Source organism: Antennarius striatus, chromosome 4 (assembly GCF_040054535.1).
Source record: "Antennarius striatus isolate MH-2024 chromosome 4, ASM4005453v1, whole genome shotgun sequence".
NCBI lineage: Eukaryota > Metazoa > Chordata > Actinopteri > Lophiiformes > Antennariidae > Antennarius > Antennarius striatus.
Window position 1 is genome coordinate 8,145,645 of NC_090779.1, and position 21,405 is coordinate 8,167,049.

The 21,405-nt window shown below is 38.3% G+C and overlaps 2 protein-coding genes across 3 annotated transcripts; both read right to left on the reverse strand.

The window, feature by feature from the left end:
• Positions 1 to 49: 49 nt before the first annotated feature.
• tph1a (tryptophan hydroxylase 1 (tryptophan 5-monooxygenase) a) lies at positions 50 to 6,181 on the reverse strand. Of its 2 annotated transcripts, none has more exons than XM_068312574.1 (11): positions 6,000 to 6,181; positions 4,088 to 4,222; positions 3,041 to 3,224; positions 2,854 to 2,954; positions 2,703 to 2,770; positions 2,417 to 2,613; positions 2,171 to 2,306; positions 1,954 to 2,080; positions 1,775 to 1,870; positions 1,554 to 1,687; positions 50 to 1,441 (listed from the first exon to the last, which is right to left on the reverse strand). In XM_068312574.1, exons 1-11 carry the CDS (start codon positions 6,087 to 6,089, stop codon positions 1,267 to 1,269), a joined length of 1,443 nt encoding a protein of 480 aa, XP_068168675.1. In that variant the 5' UTR covers positions 6,090 to 6,181; the 3' UTR covers positions 50 to 1,266. The 2 variants fall into 2 exon arrangements, with proteins under 2 accessions (XP_068168675.1, XP_068168676.1); XM_068312575.1 differs by lacking the exon at positions 6,000 to 6,181 and adding an exon at positions 4,983 to 5,110.
• Positions 6,182 to 13,515: 7,334 nt separating this feature from the next.
• On the reverse strand, positions 13,516 to 19,763 carry saal1 (serum amyloid A-like 1). Its single transcript, XM_068314157.1, has 13 exons — positions 19,619 to 19,763; positions 19,103 to 19,302; positions 18,636 to 18,737; positions 18,374 to 18,457; positions 18,194 to 18,273; positions 18,054 to 18,113; positions 17,864 to 17,979; positions 15,987 to 16,155; positions 15,571 to 15,653; positions 15,303 to 15,488; positions 14,567 to 14,724; positions 14,401 to 14,493; positions 13,516 to 13,823 (listed from the first exon to the last, which is right to left on the reverse strand). The coding sequence occupies exons 1-13, from the start codon at positions 19,620 to 19,622 to the stop codon at positions 13,746 to 13,748; spliced, it is 1,413 nt and encodes a 470-aa protein (XP_068170258.1). The 5' UTR covers positions 19,623 to 19,763; the 3' UTR covers positions 13,516 to 13,745.
• Positions 19,764 to 21,405: the final 1,642 nt, after the last annotated feature.

Below are 21,405 nucleotides of genomic sequence, written 5' to 3' on the forward strand. Positions count from 1 at the left end.
TGTAGGGTGCAACACAATTCAAAACAGACAAAATCACCAATAATAATAGTTTTAATAGGAATCTGAAGTATATGGCCTTTATGATGACAACATTTCTGAGGCTACATGAGGTTTAGCTACATGTTTCCTGTGAACATAACCTTTGAAAAGATATACCTGTATTACATTTATTTATTGGTGGGAAATCAAGAATTCTTGATTAGAGACTGTCTATTCTGCAGTTTCTAAATTTAAATAGAGCACTTTGGCATATGATAAATCTCAAATTAAAACATTTCAGCGATTCAGCATTAAAGAAACACATCAAAATGCCACTGTTTGGTTTCCATCCCACATGTTCATTTATATTTCATAATCAATTCTCAGGTCAAACGGTAGAATGTTAAAACATTTAACTGCTATTGCTTCGATAGCCATTTCAAACACAGGCCTATCTATTCTTATCATTTCCATCTTCATGATCATCTTCAGCATCTACCTCTGCACTCAGTATCCATAACCAAATTCTACCATGAGGACGTTAGAAAATTAGTACGTCAAAAATTTACAACTCATCTGACACGCTGTGAAGATACAGGTAGTACATCGATACACACTACTTTCAATGTCCATATTGCTTTACAGTAGAAAAATAATATTTGGATTTAAGGAGTAGTACAATTATGTTCAGTTCAAGAAGAGGTATTCAAAATAACCACTGTAAAATAATATAGGGCAGGATCATTTGTTTGCCAAATCTGCCTTAATTAGACACAGAAAGATTTTTTTAGCACTAGTTCTGCAATTTTTCTCAAAGTACACAAACAAGGACATGATACATACACAAAAATAATACAAACAAGGTACTCGTATATTTTATGCACATCACTTAAGTGATTAAGATAAATATGAAGAAGACAAATGAAATAAAATACAACACAAAAAATACACATAATAATATACAGCAGTGGTGTTATTTACTGAAGTAATATGAAAACGATTGATTATTGGTAATATTAAATGAAGAACAACTAATTTAAAACATTATTTTAGTTAAATAGCTCTTTGGATTTGTGCAATTTTCTAACATAAGTGGGTAAACTAATGCACCTTTGTAAACTGTGAAATCAGATGTCAAGGATTGAGGGCAAATGAGCAGTATGCCACAAGCAGGCCACATTACTTGCACTGACAAAGGGTGAAACATAAGCAGCATAATTCTGTGTCTGGAGACAACGCAGCAAGCATCGACAGACAAACAAAGTATTTTCAACTGTAATGCAGCTGTTAGACACCCAGCTGCTTGTTCAGCCGATTGAGGGCATCACCAATGATGTCGAGTTCATGTCGGAGCTCCTCCACCACACTGTTGATGCTAACAGTGTCTTTTAGAACGTCCACACTCTGGGTGTAAGGGTTGTAACGCACAGTGAACGGACGCTTGATGGTCTTAGCAAACTCCCTGCAATGATCACAATATTGTCAATGCATGGTAAACAGTGCAGTGGATCATTTTTTTGTATCTGAGATCTCTTTCTATGAACATCTTGTTATATAACTAAAACCAGGTTCACCTCATTTTCACTTTGGCCTCCTCAAAGCTGTCCGACACAAAGTAAGCTTCCTGAAATGTTGTGATGATGCATTCTTGTTTGGATGTGACTTTGGGGTCAAAGGGCAATATCCTTGCCTTCCCAGAGAGTGCATGCTGTGAAACATAGAACGGATCAGCACACATTTGGCTCATTTCATTGAACACATGAGTGCTGCTGTTTTAAATGAATTTTTTCCTTACCTTAAGCTCACTGATAGATGACAGCAGTCCAGCTCCATATGCACGCAGCTGACCTTCTTGTTTGCATAGGCCAAACTCCACCGTAAAGAAATAGCACTGCAACACAGAAACAATCATGAAAATTGTTCCAGAGTCGAAATTTGGGAGTCTATAAATTCTCCTTTATCAGAGTCACTCACTGTGGCAAGTTTTTGAATTGAGTCATCTGAAGCTCCGAGTGAAGCAAGACCAATCTCCTGAGAAAACTGGGCGAAGCTGGGCTCTGCCAAGAGTGGAACATGACCCAGTAGCTCATGGCACGTGTCCCTTCATAACAATAAATAATACTATTAGGGTCAAAAGGTTTGTATGAACCTCACCATCAAGTTCCTGTTCACAGGTCTGTGTATTACTCACGGCTCTGGGGTGTACAGGGGTTCGGAGCTGTGCCGCACATACTGGGTACAGTGGAAAACACGGAAAGCCAAGCCAGCAAGGAAGTCACGCGGGGACAAATAACCGGCTACAGGTCTGATGGTAAATCCTGTGCGTTCTAAGAAGATAAGACATTGTAAGATATTTACAAAGGTATTGAAGCATTTCCAATTGCGCATCTGAAACAAAGAAGGGAGCCTATTTTTTTTAAGGAAATGAAAAACCTACCCCTGAGGAAGCGCGAGACATCCTCCAGCTGAGGGATGTTGTCCTCCCGAAATTCACAGTATTTAGACAACAGTGGCAGATTCTTCAAATATTCCCGGCAGGCGTGGGTGGGGTACAACTTGTTGAGCTCCCTGTAAACAACTCCCCAAGTTTGCACCTCCTCCTCTGTGAACTCAATGTAAGGTATGGGATCCCCACTGCAATAGGAGAGAATAGTTCTCTTAATATCCAGTAGAGAGTCCTCAGACTTTTGAAAGTATCATTAAGACATGAAACAAACACTCACTGTTTATAGGCCATGGCAAGATCAGCAAAGTACTTTCGCCTTTTGCGGTAGACGTTGTCCTTGAAGCCCTGATGAAGAGGAACATATGAGAATAATATCATTTTAAATTCAACTTAAGGAGTTGTCTTCATCTGTTTTTGGGTCTACATACCGGATGATCTGCATCCAATTCAGAGCCATACATCAGGACACGGTTTGCACACTTGTCCAAGTCGGATATCTTCTTTGGAAACCAAGGTACCTCGTTCATATCTGAGACCAGAGAAGCAAAACTGTTATTATTTATTCCCCTCATTAGAAATATAGTGTATTTCTAATGCAGTGATCACTTCAGTCACCTTCTTCGTGCAGACAGGAATTATCTGGAGGCTCCACATCTACCACGTTCACGTGCTTCCGAAGCAACTGGATGATTTCATTTAGTTGTTCATGGTTGCTGTCGCAGTCCACAAAAATTTCAAACTCAGAGTTGCGCCTTTTGGATTTTCTGGACTCTATATGGACAAGATTGACGTGATTTTCCTGCATGGAGACATGGAGAATGATTTATTAGCTTTGCCTGCTTATGTCAGTGTGATAAGATAATAAATAGATGTGTGATGAATGTAGCCTTAAAATGTTATGCTATAATAAAGACAATATGACAATATATTATACAACAATAATTAACACACACATATATATGTATTCTTAGAAAATTGTGCTTACATATCAATACTATGCTGAAGTGGTGTCTCTAGCTGATTGTTTGTGTGTGTTTGATACATTTAAAGTGGAAACTTATACCTAAAGTGTGTGATTGACGGACTGCCTGTAAACTGAGAATTCTTTTTTTGACAAACTTCACACAGATACGAGAAATAATGCTAAATGTATCTTTTGCTAACTAGAAATTACTCCTCTATTGTTTGCATTTCCATGTCAAAAATTTGGCATTGAACCAAAGCATGAAGTTCAATTCCAGGGCGTAAGACAGAATGTTACTTGTACACAACAATGTGTAATCCTCCTACACTGATTTGACATTTATATGTTAGACAACAGTTATTGTGACCTTTGCTATTTAATATAAATTTGATAATGATAATTTCATACAACATGCCAACCTTGTCTAATAAACCATGATGTATTCTGTTTGACCTAGATACTGAGTATTTTCTTTTCTTTCTGATTTTTATTTATCAGAATTCTGATATTATTTTCTTACCAAGAGGGTCTGTATTCAAACAAATATGTCAGTTTGGTTTTGCTGTGGGATATGAAAGTCATTTATTATTTAAAAATAAGTCTGTTTTAAATGACTTTCTCTTGTAAATGGAATTTTGGTGATGCTGCACAGCCCTTTTAATGGAAAAATATCAATACTATAATAAATTTGTTCATACTTGGAAGAGTCGGAGCGCCTTTACCAGTCCTCCCACTTCATTCTTGAGGGAAAAGATGATTGTTGCTCTGCCTTTCTCTGATGCATTCTTCTTTTCAGAGCTTTCTTCAATTTTTGTGAAGGTTGATTTGTTTATCTGGAAACAGTAAGGATTTTAAAGATATTCATTAGTGTAACTGCATAAAATTATTAACATTCAATACACAATAATGGTTCAATGGTTTTCGTTTGACTGTTGCGTGAGCAGATATTCAACTTTTCACCCATAATTTAATGCATTTTTGGTTATTCAGTTTGACCTGATAAAGGTATGGAAATGCAAAGGTTGAGTTACAACTCATTTCAAGTGACATTTTTTTTAGGAATATCAAAAATAGCGTGACAGTAGAATATACAAATTCTTACTCGATTTTAATATTAATTTAATAATAATGTATATAATAATATCTTGCGAAAAGAAACAAACAACAGTTTTTTCCTGCCTCATTGCACCCTAAAGGAGAATAAAGGAAAAAGGAAAGCCTCTTATCCTACATGTGGGAAAAAGTTATACAGTATTAATGCAGACAGGTTAGATGCACGAATTGCCAAGAAGAAGCTGACGAAGCCCTGCTGTCCATTTCAGCACCTTGGACAGCCCTACAGGCGACGCATGGTTGCTGCTGCACATGCCATAGGCAAAACACATCCTTGTACTGTAAATCATTCTGCATCAAACAATAGTAGTGCGTAAATCACAGATTAAATTTTGAACTAGTTTTTTGGTCAGGTTATAACTAGTACTCCTGCCATGTGCAGCTACACCAGGGTATAATTTATTCTTACATATGGTAGAACAGGTTTGGGAGTAAAGGAGCAGGCCAGTCTCAAGAGGCAGTTAAATTCATTTCATTTACCATGTTTCGCCCTTCTAGCATTGTGTAGACCGCACGGCAGACCAGTTTTCTGTGGCCCTTTGTCTGAAGTATCCCTGACAGCATTAGTGTCTGGATGGAGACTGGATCAGGACGCTCAATGGGGTCAACTCTTTGCGTCTCGCTTAGACGAAGATGAACGTCTCTATGTCTCAAAGAATCTTCTTACTACAATCTCATTTGGACACGGGGAGCCTATAATTAACTCCCTGCATGTGGAATGGACACAGGCTGCGTCTAATCACCGCAGCGCACGGATTTTACGCACACGTTCTACATCCAATACTTTTCCTCTGTTCATACCATAGTTGTTAATGACACTTTCCACGCGGCTTTACATAAAGTCTTAACACATACTTCTGAATGTTTTAAAGTCCATAATACATAAGGCCCGATTACAGGTATTTAATTGACCCAATTTATTTTAATTTACTTTATTTTTCGTTATACGATAAACTTTCAGTGTAGCCTTACGGATTGTCAGAATAAAACTGCTGCACTGCGCTTACAATCTGATTTATTTATTGACCTCGTTGTAAATATGGATTTCCTAGCCAGGTTGATCTGATTTATCTTTTTATCTCGTTTGTCTTATAGTAATTACACCGGCGAAGGAGTGAGCAATAAAGACTGTTTTGCGACATTAAATTCATACAGAGTCCACGTTAACCTTCTTAACCCTTGACGCAAATTACACTATAGCAAAACGGATTAAATTAATCTGCGCTGACGACAAAGTGAAGGCTTATTCAGGAAGATGACCCCTTTAACTTCTCATTCATCAAAAAAAAAACCACACACAAAAAAACAACCCAAACCCAAAAATATCAAATAAAGGAAACCTCTTGGCTTTACTGCCGCAGTGACGCGTTCACCTAGATGGTAACACACGATAAACAAGATTTTAAAAATAAAAAATAAAAAAATTGCAGGCAGATACCGGTTCAAAACTAATAGTTTTCTCTTTTTTTCTGTTCACCCACTTTCCTAAAGTCTTACCTCATTGTTCAGTAGTTTCTCTTCATGACCAATGTTCATGGAGTCGAAAGATCTTCCCCGTCGAGGTACCTCGTTTTTGTTGGAGTACATGGTGAAGTTCTGCAGTTCTTTTTATGCAGTTCTTAAAGAAGGTTTACCTAAATAACCTCTGCTATGTCACATAGGCTTTCTACCCCGGGAAGAAGCGCGCTTGGCTATTTACGCATAGAGAGAAAGGAGGGGGGCGTAATCTCACCCACACAGCAAATAGAGAAACAGCCGCACTGCCCACGTCACTAGAAAATGGGAAAAAAAGAGCGCCTTTCATTTCACCTGAAGGCCCGGAACACCTTCAATGGGATCAATCGGAAGTTCACGTTTCACCGAGGGGATTAAAATAGCTGATTGAACGGTTTTTATCACACTGGATTTTATCTGAAAATTAATGAATGGAATATCCTTTTTTTTTTTATGCACAGACCCAGCACTATGCTGCACGACTCCAGTTTTTGTTGAAGTTCTCCTATTTGATAGATAGATGTTTATGAACACAGTGTTTGGGGTATGGCACTGTATTGATCAATAAATTAACCAGTGACAGACAGTACGCCTGCTTAAGTCAACGACATATTTTCTAAGAAAGAGCTGGAGGCAGAATTGGCATCTGTTACGGGTCAGGATTCTGAATCACTTTCTCTTTTTGTTCAGCATTCTGCACTTTTTATAAATATTCACAATACGACATTAAAAAAAAACAGGCCAAACAAAATAAAGTCAACACATACTTGTCTCATTGTGTTTCACTACTGTGTACACTTGGATCAGTTCCTTTTTAGTTTCAGGCTCAAGCTCTTATCCATTTTAACACGTACTAATGCAGAAAAAGATGAAGTATTGTAGAAATGTTATTCTGTTTGTAGTAAACACTTTACAGTAGGGTATATAAAATTAGGAATATGACCAGGAAACAAATGGTGAAAGAATCAGGAATGACTGATAAATGATGAGTTGTATTTTGATAAAAAATTACTGAGGTCTAAACCAGCCTGCTAACTGGTCTGGCAGTTAACAGACTGCGACACCAAATGTGAATGAAATGATAATATGATAATTAGTTCATAAACATACAAGAAGAAATAATTAACTAATCATTGGTTTCTAAATTTGTTACTCATCATCGGTTAAGAGGCAGTATTGTAGTCATTACTACAGGTAAACTGGGATATGAACACATTAATAGCAAACCAATGCAGAAATCATGCAATGTTAACAAGTACAAATAGTGAATCCAGTCTACCCAACAGAAGTTCTCCGGACCTCTGGAGGCAACCTTACCTCCTAACCCTAACATAACTAAAGGAGTTAGATTTTTTATTTTTAAAAGATGAAAGACAAATATATCTAAAAACCAAATTCATAAAAATTAATTTGTCATTCTTTACTTCAAGCTCCATAAACAAGCTCTCTCTCCTTTGGAAAGTCTTTTTTTTTTCTTTTAATTGTGACTGTTGTGTTTTTGAGTTTGTGTTGTTTCTGGAACTGCAGCACTTTTCTCCCAATGCTACCCATCTTTACTTTACATTTTACTTTACATTTGCTATCAAAGTATTAAAATATTTAGTGAGCAGTTCTAAGAACAAGACCTAATTTTCACATATGAGGCTAATCTGAAAACATTTAAAATAATTTTTTTTAAAAACAACAACAAAAAATGCCAACAAGTTGAGAAGCTTGACATTTCGTTTGGAAGCAGACCAGGTGATTCACTTTAGATTTAGGTTTTATTGAATGCTGGTGTAAGCAGTCAATTCTTCTTGTTTGTTGACACCTTCAGAAGGGCTGGGGGTCAAGGTTTAAGAGGATACAAAGCAGCCCACCATGCATTGCACAGCCAGCCAAACATACCCTCTTTTCAAAATCCTTCTGCCTGCAGTGTAAGCACCTCTCATGCACATAGCATAATTAATCTGCATGCTTTCCTGCCTTTAACACCATGAGACTTTAATAAGATCAAAACAATCAGGAGAAAGGGCTTCGCTGGCCTCTGCAAGCAGAATCCAGGGGAGGGAGCAGTGAAGTTGAGATAACTCATTACTTAAAGCCGATAAAACGTGTGTTCTCTACGCTTTAGGTCATCTCAAGAGGACAGAAGTGATGTCCTTGTCAGTCTCTCGTCTCAGCTCCACAACCCCAAACGGAGTGATACATGTGGCCGATGCACATGCTGCTGGTCTCAGGTGGTCCTGGCCCGTGTCACCCGTGACATGATCAGATGCTTTACGCAACAGAGGAGGCAATGAAGGGAACATCCTCTCTTCTGAAGCTGACTCCAGATCTGCTTTGTAATGCTTCCTGCATCAAGTTTGTGTTGGTGGTCAGTGTAGTCCATTAAAACATGCCAGGCATCATTCCTATGAGCAGATATATCAGTCCCGTACCAAAGGACTCTCCAGTATACACTACTGTAGAATGCACCAGTATACATTATTTGTAAAGACTGAAGTAAGAATGTGTGAACATGTTTACCTGACTCCTTATCATCTTCAGCTATAGATGACAAACATTTTTGTGTTATTCTGCAAAAACAAAATAAACCACAACAAAAAAACCCCACAACAAGTGAACAAGGAATATTTTTGTACAAATGAAATGTCGGATTAAACAACCCATGTTATTCCAATTGACATTTAGAAAATGTAGCAATGAATTAAAAATTGACAAGAGGAAAATGGATGAATTAATCATTAATTCTTAGTTGGGATTTATGTGAAAAAATAATCCACAAGATACAAAACAACAGCATTATGGAAATAAAAGAATATTTGTTAGAAAGCTTTTTTTTTTACAAACAGATGTGAATAAAGTTGTAAACCAGTGTGCTCTAATGCATTTTAAGGGTGGGCAGCTGTATGCTGGTGTTCACGTGACATCCATTCTATCCTGAACCTCATTCTGAGAAAATCAATCTGCAAAAAATAAACCGGTTTTCATTTTCAAATACAAAGAAAACAAACAACATTAACTTGAAGTGAGACTTCTTTCATTTAAGCTCCCCCTGTAGCGCTGCGGCTGTCTATTCACATCAGTAACCAATAACAAAGGCTGCTGCTTAAAGCAATGTAATGAGTGATGACCACCGCTGTACACCGCATGGGCTGACACAGGGTAATAAACAGAAAAGGGTTTTTCCAGAACATGTGTAGTTTCTTGATTATTTATGAAGATTAAAGAGAATACAGGTTAAAGGTGAAAGCCCACTGAATTGTACAGCCACGATTGTACTGTTGTATGATTGTACTGTTCATGATTCGGTAATGAACTGTTTATTTCATGGACTCCGTGCTGTAGGATCAAGCCCATTCCAATCTAATCTAATCCCATAAACAGGTTTCACAGACCAAAGACTTCTGGCGCTGTCTTAAGGTCCTGGGGTCCTGCAGCTCTGCATCACATCTCTGTTATTTACTGTCAGACTTCAACTGCATCCAGACGTTACACTGCTCTCTGCTGACTGGCATTTTCTGCATTAAAATAAATTACTGCAATGTGTCTTGTTTTATCTTTTTATCATGTCAAAGTACATCTAAACAGTTTGTTGTGATCTTCATTGAATGCATGATGTTGGTTGTAGCATCTTTGTTCATCCAATCATTGATGCAGCTGCCCTGAGATTTAAGCTAATTGGTGTTTTGACAGATTAGGGGTCAGGGAGTCTAGGAAGAATATTATAACTACAATATTATGGTAACCTCTCCAGGAGACATTCTTACCTATACCTAGTAACTAGTGTCACTAATGATGGTGCAAATATTCACTCATCTACATCATAGTAATCCTACAGGTCAAATCAGAAGCAATTGGACTTCACATTGGGGTTTAAAGAGGTCTCACCTATACTGAACCGTCAGCTTTAGTTCTGGGAAAACATTTTGCACCAATTCATTCATGGAGAAATTTACCGGTATTTCTTGGAAAGCTTTCACTCATGCTCACCATTAGTATTTTGTAGCAGTTCCCGATGACACCTACAGTGTGTGCAAAATATATTTAAAGTACATTTACAAATAAAAGTGCAGCCAAGTGTACCTACATATACAGTAAACTTTCTACTCTGCCTGAAAGCAGATCTCCCTCCTGCAGACTGGAGATGGATCATCAGGATGATTCAGATAAACTGGTCTTCTGTTAAGACAAGGAATTGGTGGCATTAAATCTTATTTGTCTTATCTCTGCCCTACACACTGCTGGTTTGACATTCATTTTTTTCTTTTCTTTTGGTTCCTTTAGGATTGTAAAACATTCTTGTTTTAGTTGTCCGTAAGCAATATGGCTGCTGGGGATGAAGATGATGACTGCAGTTGTCAGAAACTATCAATATTTCACTTTGCGCCAGGAAGAAGGTAGAGCATTCAGTTATGGAAACTTCATTATTGAAAACTTTTATTTATGATCAGTCTGTGGAAAAGTGCAAAGGGTGGATTCTGGCTTGCAGACATGTCTGAGTAAGAAGGAGACGCCTCATGGCTAGTCTGTCCCAGTTCTGTTCACTTAATCAGAGGGATTTACTCTCAGTGTCTCAGCATCAAGCTGTGAGACATGTCTCAGGATAATCTCACCCACAGCATGAGGAAACTGTTCAACAAGGCCAGTAGATTGTATGTTGTTGGATTCTCCCCAAGGAGGTCAGAGGTCACTGTGTTTTTGACATAGATTCAATGTCTTGTTCCAACAACAGCTTACATATTTCCTGCTGATTTCAAACATCGAGAAACCACTCAAAATTTTAACCTAATTTATTGTACGTGACATAGCAGTTAGACATAATTACATGGATAATGCTACCAGTTGAAAAGCTTTTTATAAGTTATCCTGTTTAATTAATATAAAAACATGAAATTGATTTTGAAATGTTGATGCATAAATATACTGTATATACCAGACACATTTAATGTCTAAAATATATAGGACATAGACATGAAACTCTAAATATATAAACTGTCTCATGTCATATGGTTAGAGTTCTTTTTTAAAAATGGAATCAAAATAAAAAATAGGGCAACTCAAAGAATATAGTTCTTCAACAAAGTACCACAAATATATACAGTGTATATAACTTACATAATTATTGATTTGTTTTTGGAAATTTTGATAAAATATATAAAGGGCAAACATGTTTTTTTAACATATTTTATTTGTGACATGTTCAGTTTTTCCACTCTTAATTACACCACCGCTGATATTTGAATTTCCAGATCATTCAATGTCTTCTGAAAGCACTTCATCAAAAGAATTCCAGTCTTTCACCCGATGCTGAGCCTTGTTTGAACAACTAACTAATCAGAGCGGTGAATGGTCTGCTTACGTTTACATCCTGTGGGAAGATTGCTTCTCTTTAATTAGCTTCAGTTCTCTCACTGCCGAACAAACAGCAGCATATGCCTCTTGGTGACAGGCGTCTGCGTGCACAAGGACACCGCAGGAAAGAGCTGCAAACATAAACACCTGCTGCATTCGAAACGGAAACCCTAACAAATATTTTGAACGTGTTTTGATTATTTATAAGGCTAGGTTATCATTTATGATTGCAATAACTTTTCATATATCAGACAATTTTTGATGTCCTTGTAGCATATTTTCTCCAATATTAAAAATAAATCTATCACTATTATTAAAATTTAGTTACTGTAATGACCTTAGCAGGGTAATTCATTCCACATATGCATATGAGGAAGATTAACACAGATATGTTTCAACACGTGCACAAAGTAAATACGGTACATTTTACATTATAATTAGTTGAGCAGCTTTCAAGTAGAATAAAATCAGAGTAAGGTATGGAAAGCAATATATGACAGTTTTCTTTTTTTTGGTTAAGAAGTTGAATTTATTTTTAGGAGCAGGTCTCATAGAAGATGACCCTAGACACATTTCATCTGCATTAATGATATTGTACTGTGAGGGACGATAAAAACACATTGCGTGAAATCCCAATTGTCTAGTAAATCATCACAAGAGTCTAATAGAGATAGTGAAGGAACAACAGCGAACATCAACGTCACGGCATTACTTTCTGTGAGCAGAGTACGTCAGTGTCTTCAACACTCAGAGATCACGAAGGGGAAAGTTTCATTGTGCTTCTGTTGACATTAGAAACCCAGCGAACTCAGGAAATGAGCAGAGGGGGCTTTGATTGCACCCAACAGCATCATGTGTCTTTATTAACGTGTTCTGACCAGGTGCTTGTGAATAGGCTGGGCCTTGAACCAAAGGAGGAGGACGTGACACGGCACACGCATTCTTCATTGCCCCCCTCATACTCCCAGGAAAGGGGAAATTACTTTTGACCCTACTTGATCCCAGCTTAAAGAATAGCTGATTTTTTTGTTAGCTGCTTGATAAAAACTTAAGTAAATCTTCCAAATCAATATAACAGGTTACATAAAGTGATGAGATTTTTCACACGAATGTGTGACTAAAATAGAACGCATTTCACCGCCAGGCAAACAGCTCATTTTAACAAACAACGTGGGTAGAGGGGGACGGAAAAAGAAGTACCTGACATCCGGCATCAGCGTCACCCTGGCCTGTCATGCTTCAGTGTCATTGATGTGTGTAAAGCACCAGCCGCACCAGGAACACGTATGGAGTCAGAACATATCAAGCTGCTGTGGAGATCAGCAGACTGACAATGAGATTTGGCAGGGCAGCAGAAGACGTCTGGGCTTCACTCTGATCTCTGTGACATGACGCGCCTGGCAGAGATGCCCCAAGACAACAACGGCAAAGTGCAAGTCACAGGCCACAAGCAATCTGGAAAGGCCAAGCGTGATTACATCTGCATCATTCTAGACATTTACAACAGGAAGAGGACATGACTCGCACATCAAGGTGCCGGCAAACTACAGTACATGCATCATAGTCAAGCTGGAGACAGCATTAAAATAAAACAAAAAAAAACAAAAACAGGGCTTTTGCCCATAAGGTGATCTTTGTCTTGCATACACTCCAAGCATCTAGGGATTTCCATTAGAAAGAGTGAAAGAGTGTTCTACATATCAATCCAAGCTTTAATTAAAGAGCTGCTATATTCACAGAGCCTTCGTAAGCTTGCTGGAAATGCACAGCTCGTCCTGCTCTTGTCCCTGAGTGGGCGAAATGGTGCATTTGGAAACCAAATGAGTTCATTGTTGCCAGGCTCAAGCCTTTCATCTAATTTTATTGTCGTTACCGAGTGACTATCACCCTCTGGTAAACACTTGTTAGCACCCTTACTCATATGATTGGGACAGTGACTCAGTTCACATTCAAGGCAGTTCCATCTTACGTTGAAAAAATTTTACATGATCAAGTTACCTAAAATAAATTGTTTTAAACAGACTTAGTTAATGTGTAAACTGTGTCCTACTGCAGTGATAGTGAATAGATGTTGGTCCTTTTACACGAAGATCCTGTGAGGAATGATTTTTTTTTTCTATTGTTAACTTCAGCTCTGCAGCAAGAATAGATGATAATGATTCAAGAAAAACTGAGAAGAACAAATTCTTCAGCTATTTAATAGAAAAAAAAGCATTAACAACACAATAAAAAATTGCTCATATAATGCAGTAGAAAAATATGAAATAGAGTCTTTGTCCCAGCGCTGATGGTGATGACAGCTTCAATGTATTTTCTGGTAGAAATCTAAACACTTTGACTTGAAGAAGGATCTTCGGAGTGGAAATAGAAGCCACTATAAAAAGCAGGACTGAGGGTCGACCACCGGATGCCTCAAACAGGAAACTGTTTCCTGACCATGTCTGCCATCTGGGGATCAGCCTTTGATAGCATCGACTGCAGGTGCTGGAACTGAACAAGAGGAAGAAGCGCTGGGTGTTGATTTTCCACAGGTGGTGGTTTACAGCAGCCGTCTGTCTTAACCAGTCACATGCTCAAAAATTAACCCTGCTATGATATACAATACCCTGCTATGTGGTGCTGTGTCTTAAATCTTGACAAAGCACTCTGTTGTTCTCATTTGTAATGTTAACACTGATCAGTAACTACTGTGAATTTACAGAGCACCACATGGTTTGATTTCTGCCTGAAGTATTGACAAACTTTCAATGATCAGATTAGTTGATCTGAACCAGATGTAGTCACCTTGATGGGGTTTGCCTGTTCATTTACTTTATTAATTTTGAGCATGCTGCATAATAAAACAGTATCAAAGTGGACAGTGCACTTCTTTGGAGCCACCAGCATGCCAAGTTTGGAGCTCATCAGATGAATTGTTGTGGAGGTAGGAGAATCCAGACCTTTATATTTATTCATCCAATTACAAGTAAGTAATGCTAGGAGACGGGAGTCTTCTGGAGGATAAATTGAGCTTTCTAAAATCATATAATTTATGATTAAATTGTTAACTTTTTAGGGAAATACTTACTGCCATCTTATAGTCGGGAACTAAACTGGAAGCAGCTATCAGAGATGTCTTCTCTGTGAGGTAGCCTGTCTTCACCAAATCTTCCACAGTGTCCTAAAAAGAGAATAAATAAAATCTCAGTGTGCAGCTCACTGAATAGGAAATCAAGCTATGTGTTTAGGATTACCTTGCTAATCTGGATGCAGATGTCAGATAGGAACTCAGCTGTGATCTCTGCTAGAGCCTGAAGCTGGTCATCTTTTCTGTCGTCTTTGCTGGAAGCGGGATGTTTTCCCTCAGTGTGGAAGTGAAGCACTCGCAAAATGGATCCAATGAGAGGAAGACCTATCAAAGGAATTGACACGAAGTCAATCAAGGTATTTGTAAGAGCTGGACACGGTAGAATTAACATGGAGGCTTATTCGCATGAGGGATGTTTTCACTGACGACTGTGCATGCTGCAGCTAAATTTTATTTAGTTAATTTTTTTCTGACATGTTACATCCAAAAAAAAGCGCAGACGGATAGAAGCCAATAGGCTTGTGAAATTCCCGTCCTCCAGAACCCTGATTTCTAAGAGATGCGGACACAAAATTGCTGATATTCAGACAGCTGTGGATTAAGACACCCCAGCTGACATCACAGATCTGCCCTTGAGTTTTTTGCACCATTAGAGACACAATAAGCCACAATGGAGTCTTCAACCCCAACAGTTTCTGCTGACATCACCTGTTCTATGGACAGTGTGAATTTATGAAGATGATTCAAATAGCACATCAATATAGTAAAGAGTTGTTGATTCTTTACTATATTGAATGGTAATTATTTTTGAAAATGTTGAGTAGTGATATTTTCTCTACCAATGACCATAAATAGTGATTGTGAATAGGAGAAACAAAGAATTGAACTGGTACAATTTTTACTTGTGTCACTTTGGCTGCCCCACTGGTTCTGACATCTGTACAGAGCGTGTAACACAGCAAATGCCTGAAGCAAAACAGTCTTCTGTTCTTGCAGAACAACTGGTAGATCATCTGGCTGGCAGAAGTCTTTGCAGACAACATCACAGACAAAATCCCAGATTGCCTTACTGGGTCCTTCAGGTGAAGCTAGAAGAAACAGTGAAATAATGTCAATTCAGTCAATTTTGTGCCAAAGACTTAACACAACATCGTGTTCACCACCACTTACATAACACCTCAATACCCTCATCTATGGTGGTGAGAAGCTGGAGGGCATGAAGGTAAATCTCTAACCCCTTCAGGCTCTCAGATCTGTGAAAAAAATTCAGTACTGTTGAATGCTGAGATGATCCACAGAAATCATTCATTAAATTTGACCAAGCTATGGTCAAAATACACATCACTTCTTCATATCCTTTTAAAATTCACCACAGAACATTTTAAATGTCTGCCATATGGAAACAGTTTACTGGCATCCAGTTTTAAAATATCTTCTAACCTCTTATTGGTAAAAACAATAAATTCTTAGGCTTTATTCCCAAACATAAGATGGATTCTATTCCACCTCAAAGTAAACAAATCTTCAAATGCAAAAAAAAAAAAAAATCAAAAACATTTCCCAAATCTTCTACTTCAGCCTCTCACCTGAGCTGCTTGGCTGCCTCAAGGAGACACGAGGCTACATTCAAATGGCCTTCACCTTCATCCTTCTCCTCCTCCTCACTTGGCTGAGCTGTGACCCAACTTCTCATCAGCTCTTCATCGAGATCAAATAGATTTTCCACCAGTTCTCCAACCTTCTCAAGCAGGTCAGCTGTACAAGAAACATGTTAGAAGATAGACAAAGGTTATAATCTTAAAAGCTGTCGCAAGAAGCCTCCTTGTGTACAAACCGAACCGAACAAACAACAAACATGTCTAATACATATTTCTGTGAAATAATTTCCTAAGCTAATGCCATCATGACATGCCATGATGCCATGTTGACATCAATGTTTCCCTGCGAGTAATCCTCTTTCTTGTCTTTGCTACCACATTGTAAACAGATGATGGTGACCTGAGGCTTGTACCATAAAGCTTGATGAACCTAGCCGGGCTTCCCCTTACTTATCTGGCTTCACTTATCGAGACATCCGCCCTCCGGATTTTCGGTACCATAAAGCCGGCTATCAAGTCACTAATTCAATCCAGGCATGTCCACTCTAAATCTGTGCGCGCTCACATAAAAAGGGCGGAGTTTGCTGCATGCGACCAATCGCAAACATGCAACAAACTGGACCTGAGCCGCATATTTCACAACGGAGGAGCAAACAATAATAATTAATAAATACGAGCAATACAAATCAATAATCCAGGCAAAAAGCAACACAATTGCTGCTGCCAAACGGCGCAAGGATCGCTGACACAAAATCGCCGACTGTGTCAATGCGGAAGTTAGTGCCATTAAAATATTACTTCCCCACTATGACTGCACTTGTATATCTTACTACAGAAACATTTGTGTGTTCCATAAATGTATATGTGTACGACATTTTTCGTTATGGAATGTGATTGTAGCCCCCGCGACTTTATGAATAGCTCTATATACTGTGTTCTTCCCGAGGTTTTCGGCATCGCCAACAGAATGCATAAAAGTACCTATGAATGAATCAATCAATCCATGATTTACTGAAACAAATAATTGATTAATGGCATTTTATCTGTGGCTTGCTTGTAACCCATCCAACGAGGGATTTAAGGACATCATAATAATTACGAACATGACTAAGAAATATATTAACTGTGGCAAAGAACCTCAGTGCAATGCACACTGTCTGCGGGACTGTCAGTGCGTGGTTGCGGTGCTGTTACATTACTGACGTAAGGCTCCAGCAGCTGACAGATGTAATGTAACCCCTCTCCCCAAAACCTCTACCTTTCATGCAGTGATTGTTCAGGCAATTCGAACGGATTACAGCGATCTCTAAATATTCTCTTGCACCTGAGCGCTCTTCGCACAAGCTGTGCACCAAGATCCACCGGGTTCTCATAAAACGGACAGCCCATTTTCCAAGAGAACTGATTGGTCAGTAGGTGGGGGTGTTATACCTGCTGAGCTCTCAACCTGAATTTATCCTACTCCAGAGGAGGTGTTCAGCATAGGTCACCGCGACAACATAGCCTGACAGAAAGTCAGCCACCTTTATGGTACCGAAAAGCCAGGGTTAAGCCTGAAGTTATCTCGCTAAGCCGTAATCCAGCTTTATGGTACAGGCCTCTGGCCTGGGATCAGTGAAGTAGTGTAAAAGTATCATGTCACCAGAGTGTGCCTCTGTGCACAAGATTTAAAAAGGGGGGCCTACTTACAGAAAAGAGCTACGTTAGCATTACTAGAGGTCTGAAACTCCACAGGGAACCTTTAAGATTAACAGCTTACGGGAACTCTCAGTTAATGTAATTCGTCTTGGAATGTCAAACAGACTTATTTTCTACACACAAGTAAACATGTTATCATGATGAGGGAAAGAATAAAAGCACAATACTATTGGTAGAACTGCACATGATGAAACAGAGGCTGGAGCACACAGATGGTTGCTGTCGTATTCGCTGCAGCCACACGGCAGAGACGTCTTTCTGACAGACACATGTCAGCAGCAACCTGTCAACATTATCACAAAACATGAACGCTTTTGTCTCGGCCTCTCGGATGGACGTGTGCCAAATAAATGTTACCTGCTCGTTTCCAGCAGAGTGGGAGGATCTGCATCCCCAAGAAGTAGCAACAGCACAGCACTGTGGAAACAGGGAGATGTATCAGTCACACTCAAGTGTTTATGTTGTCTACTATTAAAAAAAAAACATCCCAGATTTACCATAGGTCTTCATTTTGGCTGAGAGTCAGACAAGTTTCAGGAAAGCAAGCAATATTCCCGAGGATTCCCACACAGATTTCCTGGAGAAGAAATAGAAAGTCTGTAAACATGGAATCAAATAGAAACACATGGGATTATATTCAGACACAGAATGCCTTAATTGTAAATTTTTTCACTCACAGTGAGACGTGGACAACGAGATTTGGCTATCACCCCTAGTAGGATCTCTGTAGCTTTGAATTCCTGCAGGAAACCAGCCACATCCTGCACACATAAAGAGTGATTACTAAACATTTATGTTTTGATTTTCATCCATCTGCATCATACATACTGTGTCCCACCACACATTATATGAACTATTATTTCTATTTCTTTACTAGGAAGACCGGACTTTTGAATGAAAAAGAATGTGAAACTCATGCAGCACAGATTTTACTACTACCTTGTCCATTGCCATATCCCAGACTCTACACAGATCTTCCTCATCCTCATCAGGCAGCTGCATTTCACCTTCAGCATCCAACTCTGAATGTTCTGAGACCATCTGCAAAACAAGAAATTGTGTTGGATCCTATAGCCTGCACAGTGTGAATCTGTGATGCAGTTAAGATGTTCCAGTCAACTCAATTTCAATCACAATTGCAAGCGTGTCAATTTTGCCCAACATAATTATTGATTGAATTACTAGAGTGTGCTCTTAATTTCTCTTTGGGGATCAAAACAGTATACAAAACAAAATAAAAATTAAAAAATGGGTAGAGAGAGTAAATCAAATTCAAGTAGTGCTTTGGACTTGAATATCCAGTACACATACATAGTGAAGATAAAGGTTTAGAACCATGAACAACAACATAATTTTCCACTTTTAAGGACACAAAGAATATAACACCGTGAGAACTGCCTGCCTACATGAATGAGACGGGTCAGTGTGCTGAAAAGCCAGTGCTTGCTGTAAACAGTTTCTCCTATGGCATCCAAATTTTCCTCCTCCTCTCCATCAGCTGTGTCTGGAGGTGGTGAAGGGTTCCGGGCCATCAGGGGGGACTGTAATCCGGTAGGAGGTGAGGATCTCTCTCCTTCTACTTCCTCGGTGCTTTCAGCTCCGCTGTCTGTGGAAATAAAGGATATAGAAGTAGAACAGCTCCAGAGTTTTTAGTCTGTTTATGTGACCAGATGATAAGACCTTGTAAATTACTGTACGTTATTCTATTTAGGTAGCTTTTACCCCGGGTGTTACTGGGCCATTAGTGAGCAGTCTGTTTCATGAAGTACTGGATGCACAGGGTTAGGCTTTTCAATCGACTCAACAGTATATCTGTTAGCCATTTATCACCATCACGGCTAATGGTAGCAACAGCGGCTCCATTAGCAGATGTAGCTGTCGCTATGAAGGAGAGGAATATATACATATACATGCTAACTCACCCATATTGACTGCTGCGGACAAGCGTAACTTAAAGTAGTTGCTTAGTTAGATGTAATATCATCGTATGTTTTCAACTCATGACAGGAGACGTTTTAAATAGCCTCCATTTAGTACCTTGACACTAAATGCGCATGTGCGACTACAGACGGCGGCTTCAGACGCTCCACCAAGGGCGACACTAGACCCGCCCTATTCGATTTCTGATTGGCCTACATGGATAACTAGCCTTATTTTTAACCAACCATGAACTCTTATGAGGAACAGTTCACTCCAATCCAGGAAAAGGTTTCAACCAATATGAGACAGGAAGGGGTGGGGCTTAGCTCATAGCAGGATTCTTGTGGATCGCTTCCTATTTTAAAATGAATGCTGCCGCCTCCAGGCAAAATGGGGAAATGCTCTTCTCAGTTCATGACCTCATGTCAATTTTATGGAGTCATAGTCAATCAGCTTTTCCCTTCAGGGGTCACCACAGCGAATCAGTTGTCTCCATCTAACCCTGTCTTCTGCATCCTCTTCTCTCACACCAACTACCCTCATGTCCCTTTCACTACATCCATAAACCTCCTCTTTGGTTTTCCTCTAAATCACTATTATCACTATTATCAATAGCTAGAAAGTGATTTATACCATATAATAATATAATATGTAAAATAATAATTATTATAATCATATAAGTTTAATGGACTACAGACAAACTACTACAGACAAACACTGACGACACCACTGGCTGTGGAGAAAGTAAAGAAAGGAATCTTTCTTGTAATGATAGAAGCATGGCATAATTTTTATTAATACATTTTTAAAATGTAAAAAATAGGAAAAGAAAAGATAATCCTTTGTTTGTCCCACAGTGGGGAAATTTACATGATTGCAGCAGCAGGGAAGAGGTTTTCATACATACACACGGATATACCAATGGTAATGAATGATAAAAAAGATGCTGAATTAAATAATTATAACAAGTTGTCACCACATTTCTTTTGTATTTTAGAAATGTAAATTTCCTAGTTTGGGATCAATAGAGTATATCTTATCTCATATTCCATTTATCTAAGACATATCACATATTTAGACTTTTTTAATTAGTAAGAAAATGTTTAAGTTACTTGCCATAATTTTACATGGATCAAAAATGCTATACTCTAATAAAAATACCTTATCAATATAAAATGGCATAACGAAGGTGACCAGCTTCTATCCAGAGAAGCAGTATCATCTCAGATTAAACTCAATTTTATTTCAGCAAATTTTCAGTAACTCTCGAAATATAAAATGGTACTTCTTAATTTCATGTGAGATGTACAGTATATGTTACAAAACCAATACATACAGTATTTTTGTGTTATACCAAAAGTATGATCTGACACCCCATGTAAAAAAAGTAAAATTTGTAAAATTTGTAACTGGCTTAAATAATTGCCCTTGTTTTGAAATTTACCTTTGATGCATAGTGATGTTCATAAGAACAGCTTTTCTCAGTATACACTTGATAAACAATGATGTGGCGGAGGATTTGAATGACTATATCATCCTTGTAAATCTGCATTTTAATGAGGCAGAAGTTATTATCTAATAAAAAATAATGTTAGTAACAAATGCAAATTTAAGATATATTTAAATAGAAAGACAACATATCAATGTAAATCTTGGAATCATGGTAAAAATATTTTAACCAACTAGTATTTCCTATGCAAATTATCAGAAACAGCAACATTTGATACATTTAAAATTAAAAACATTAAGGTCCAAAAATACCACAGGAATTTAATTTATTTGTTGTCTT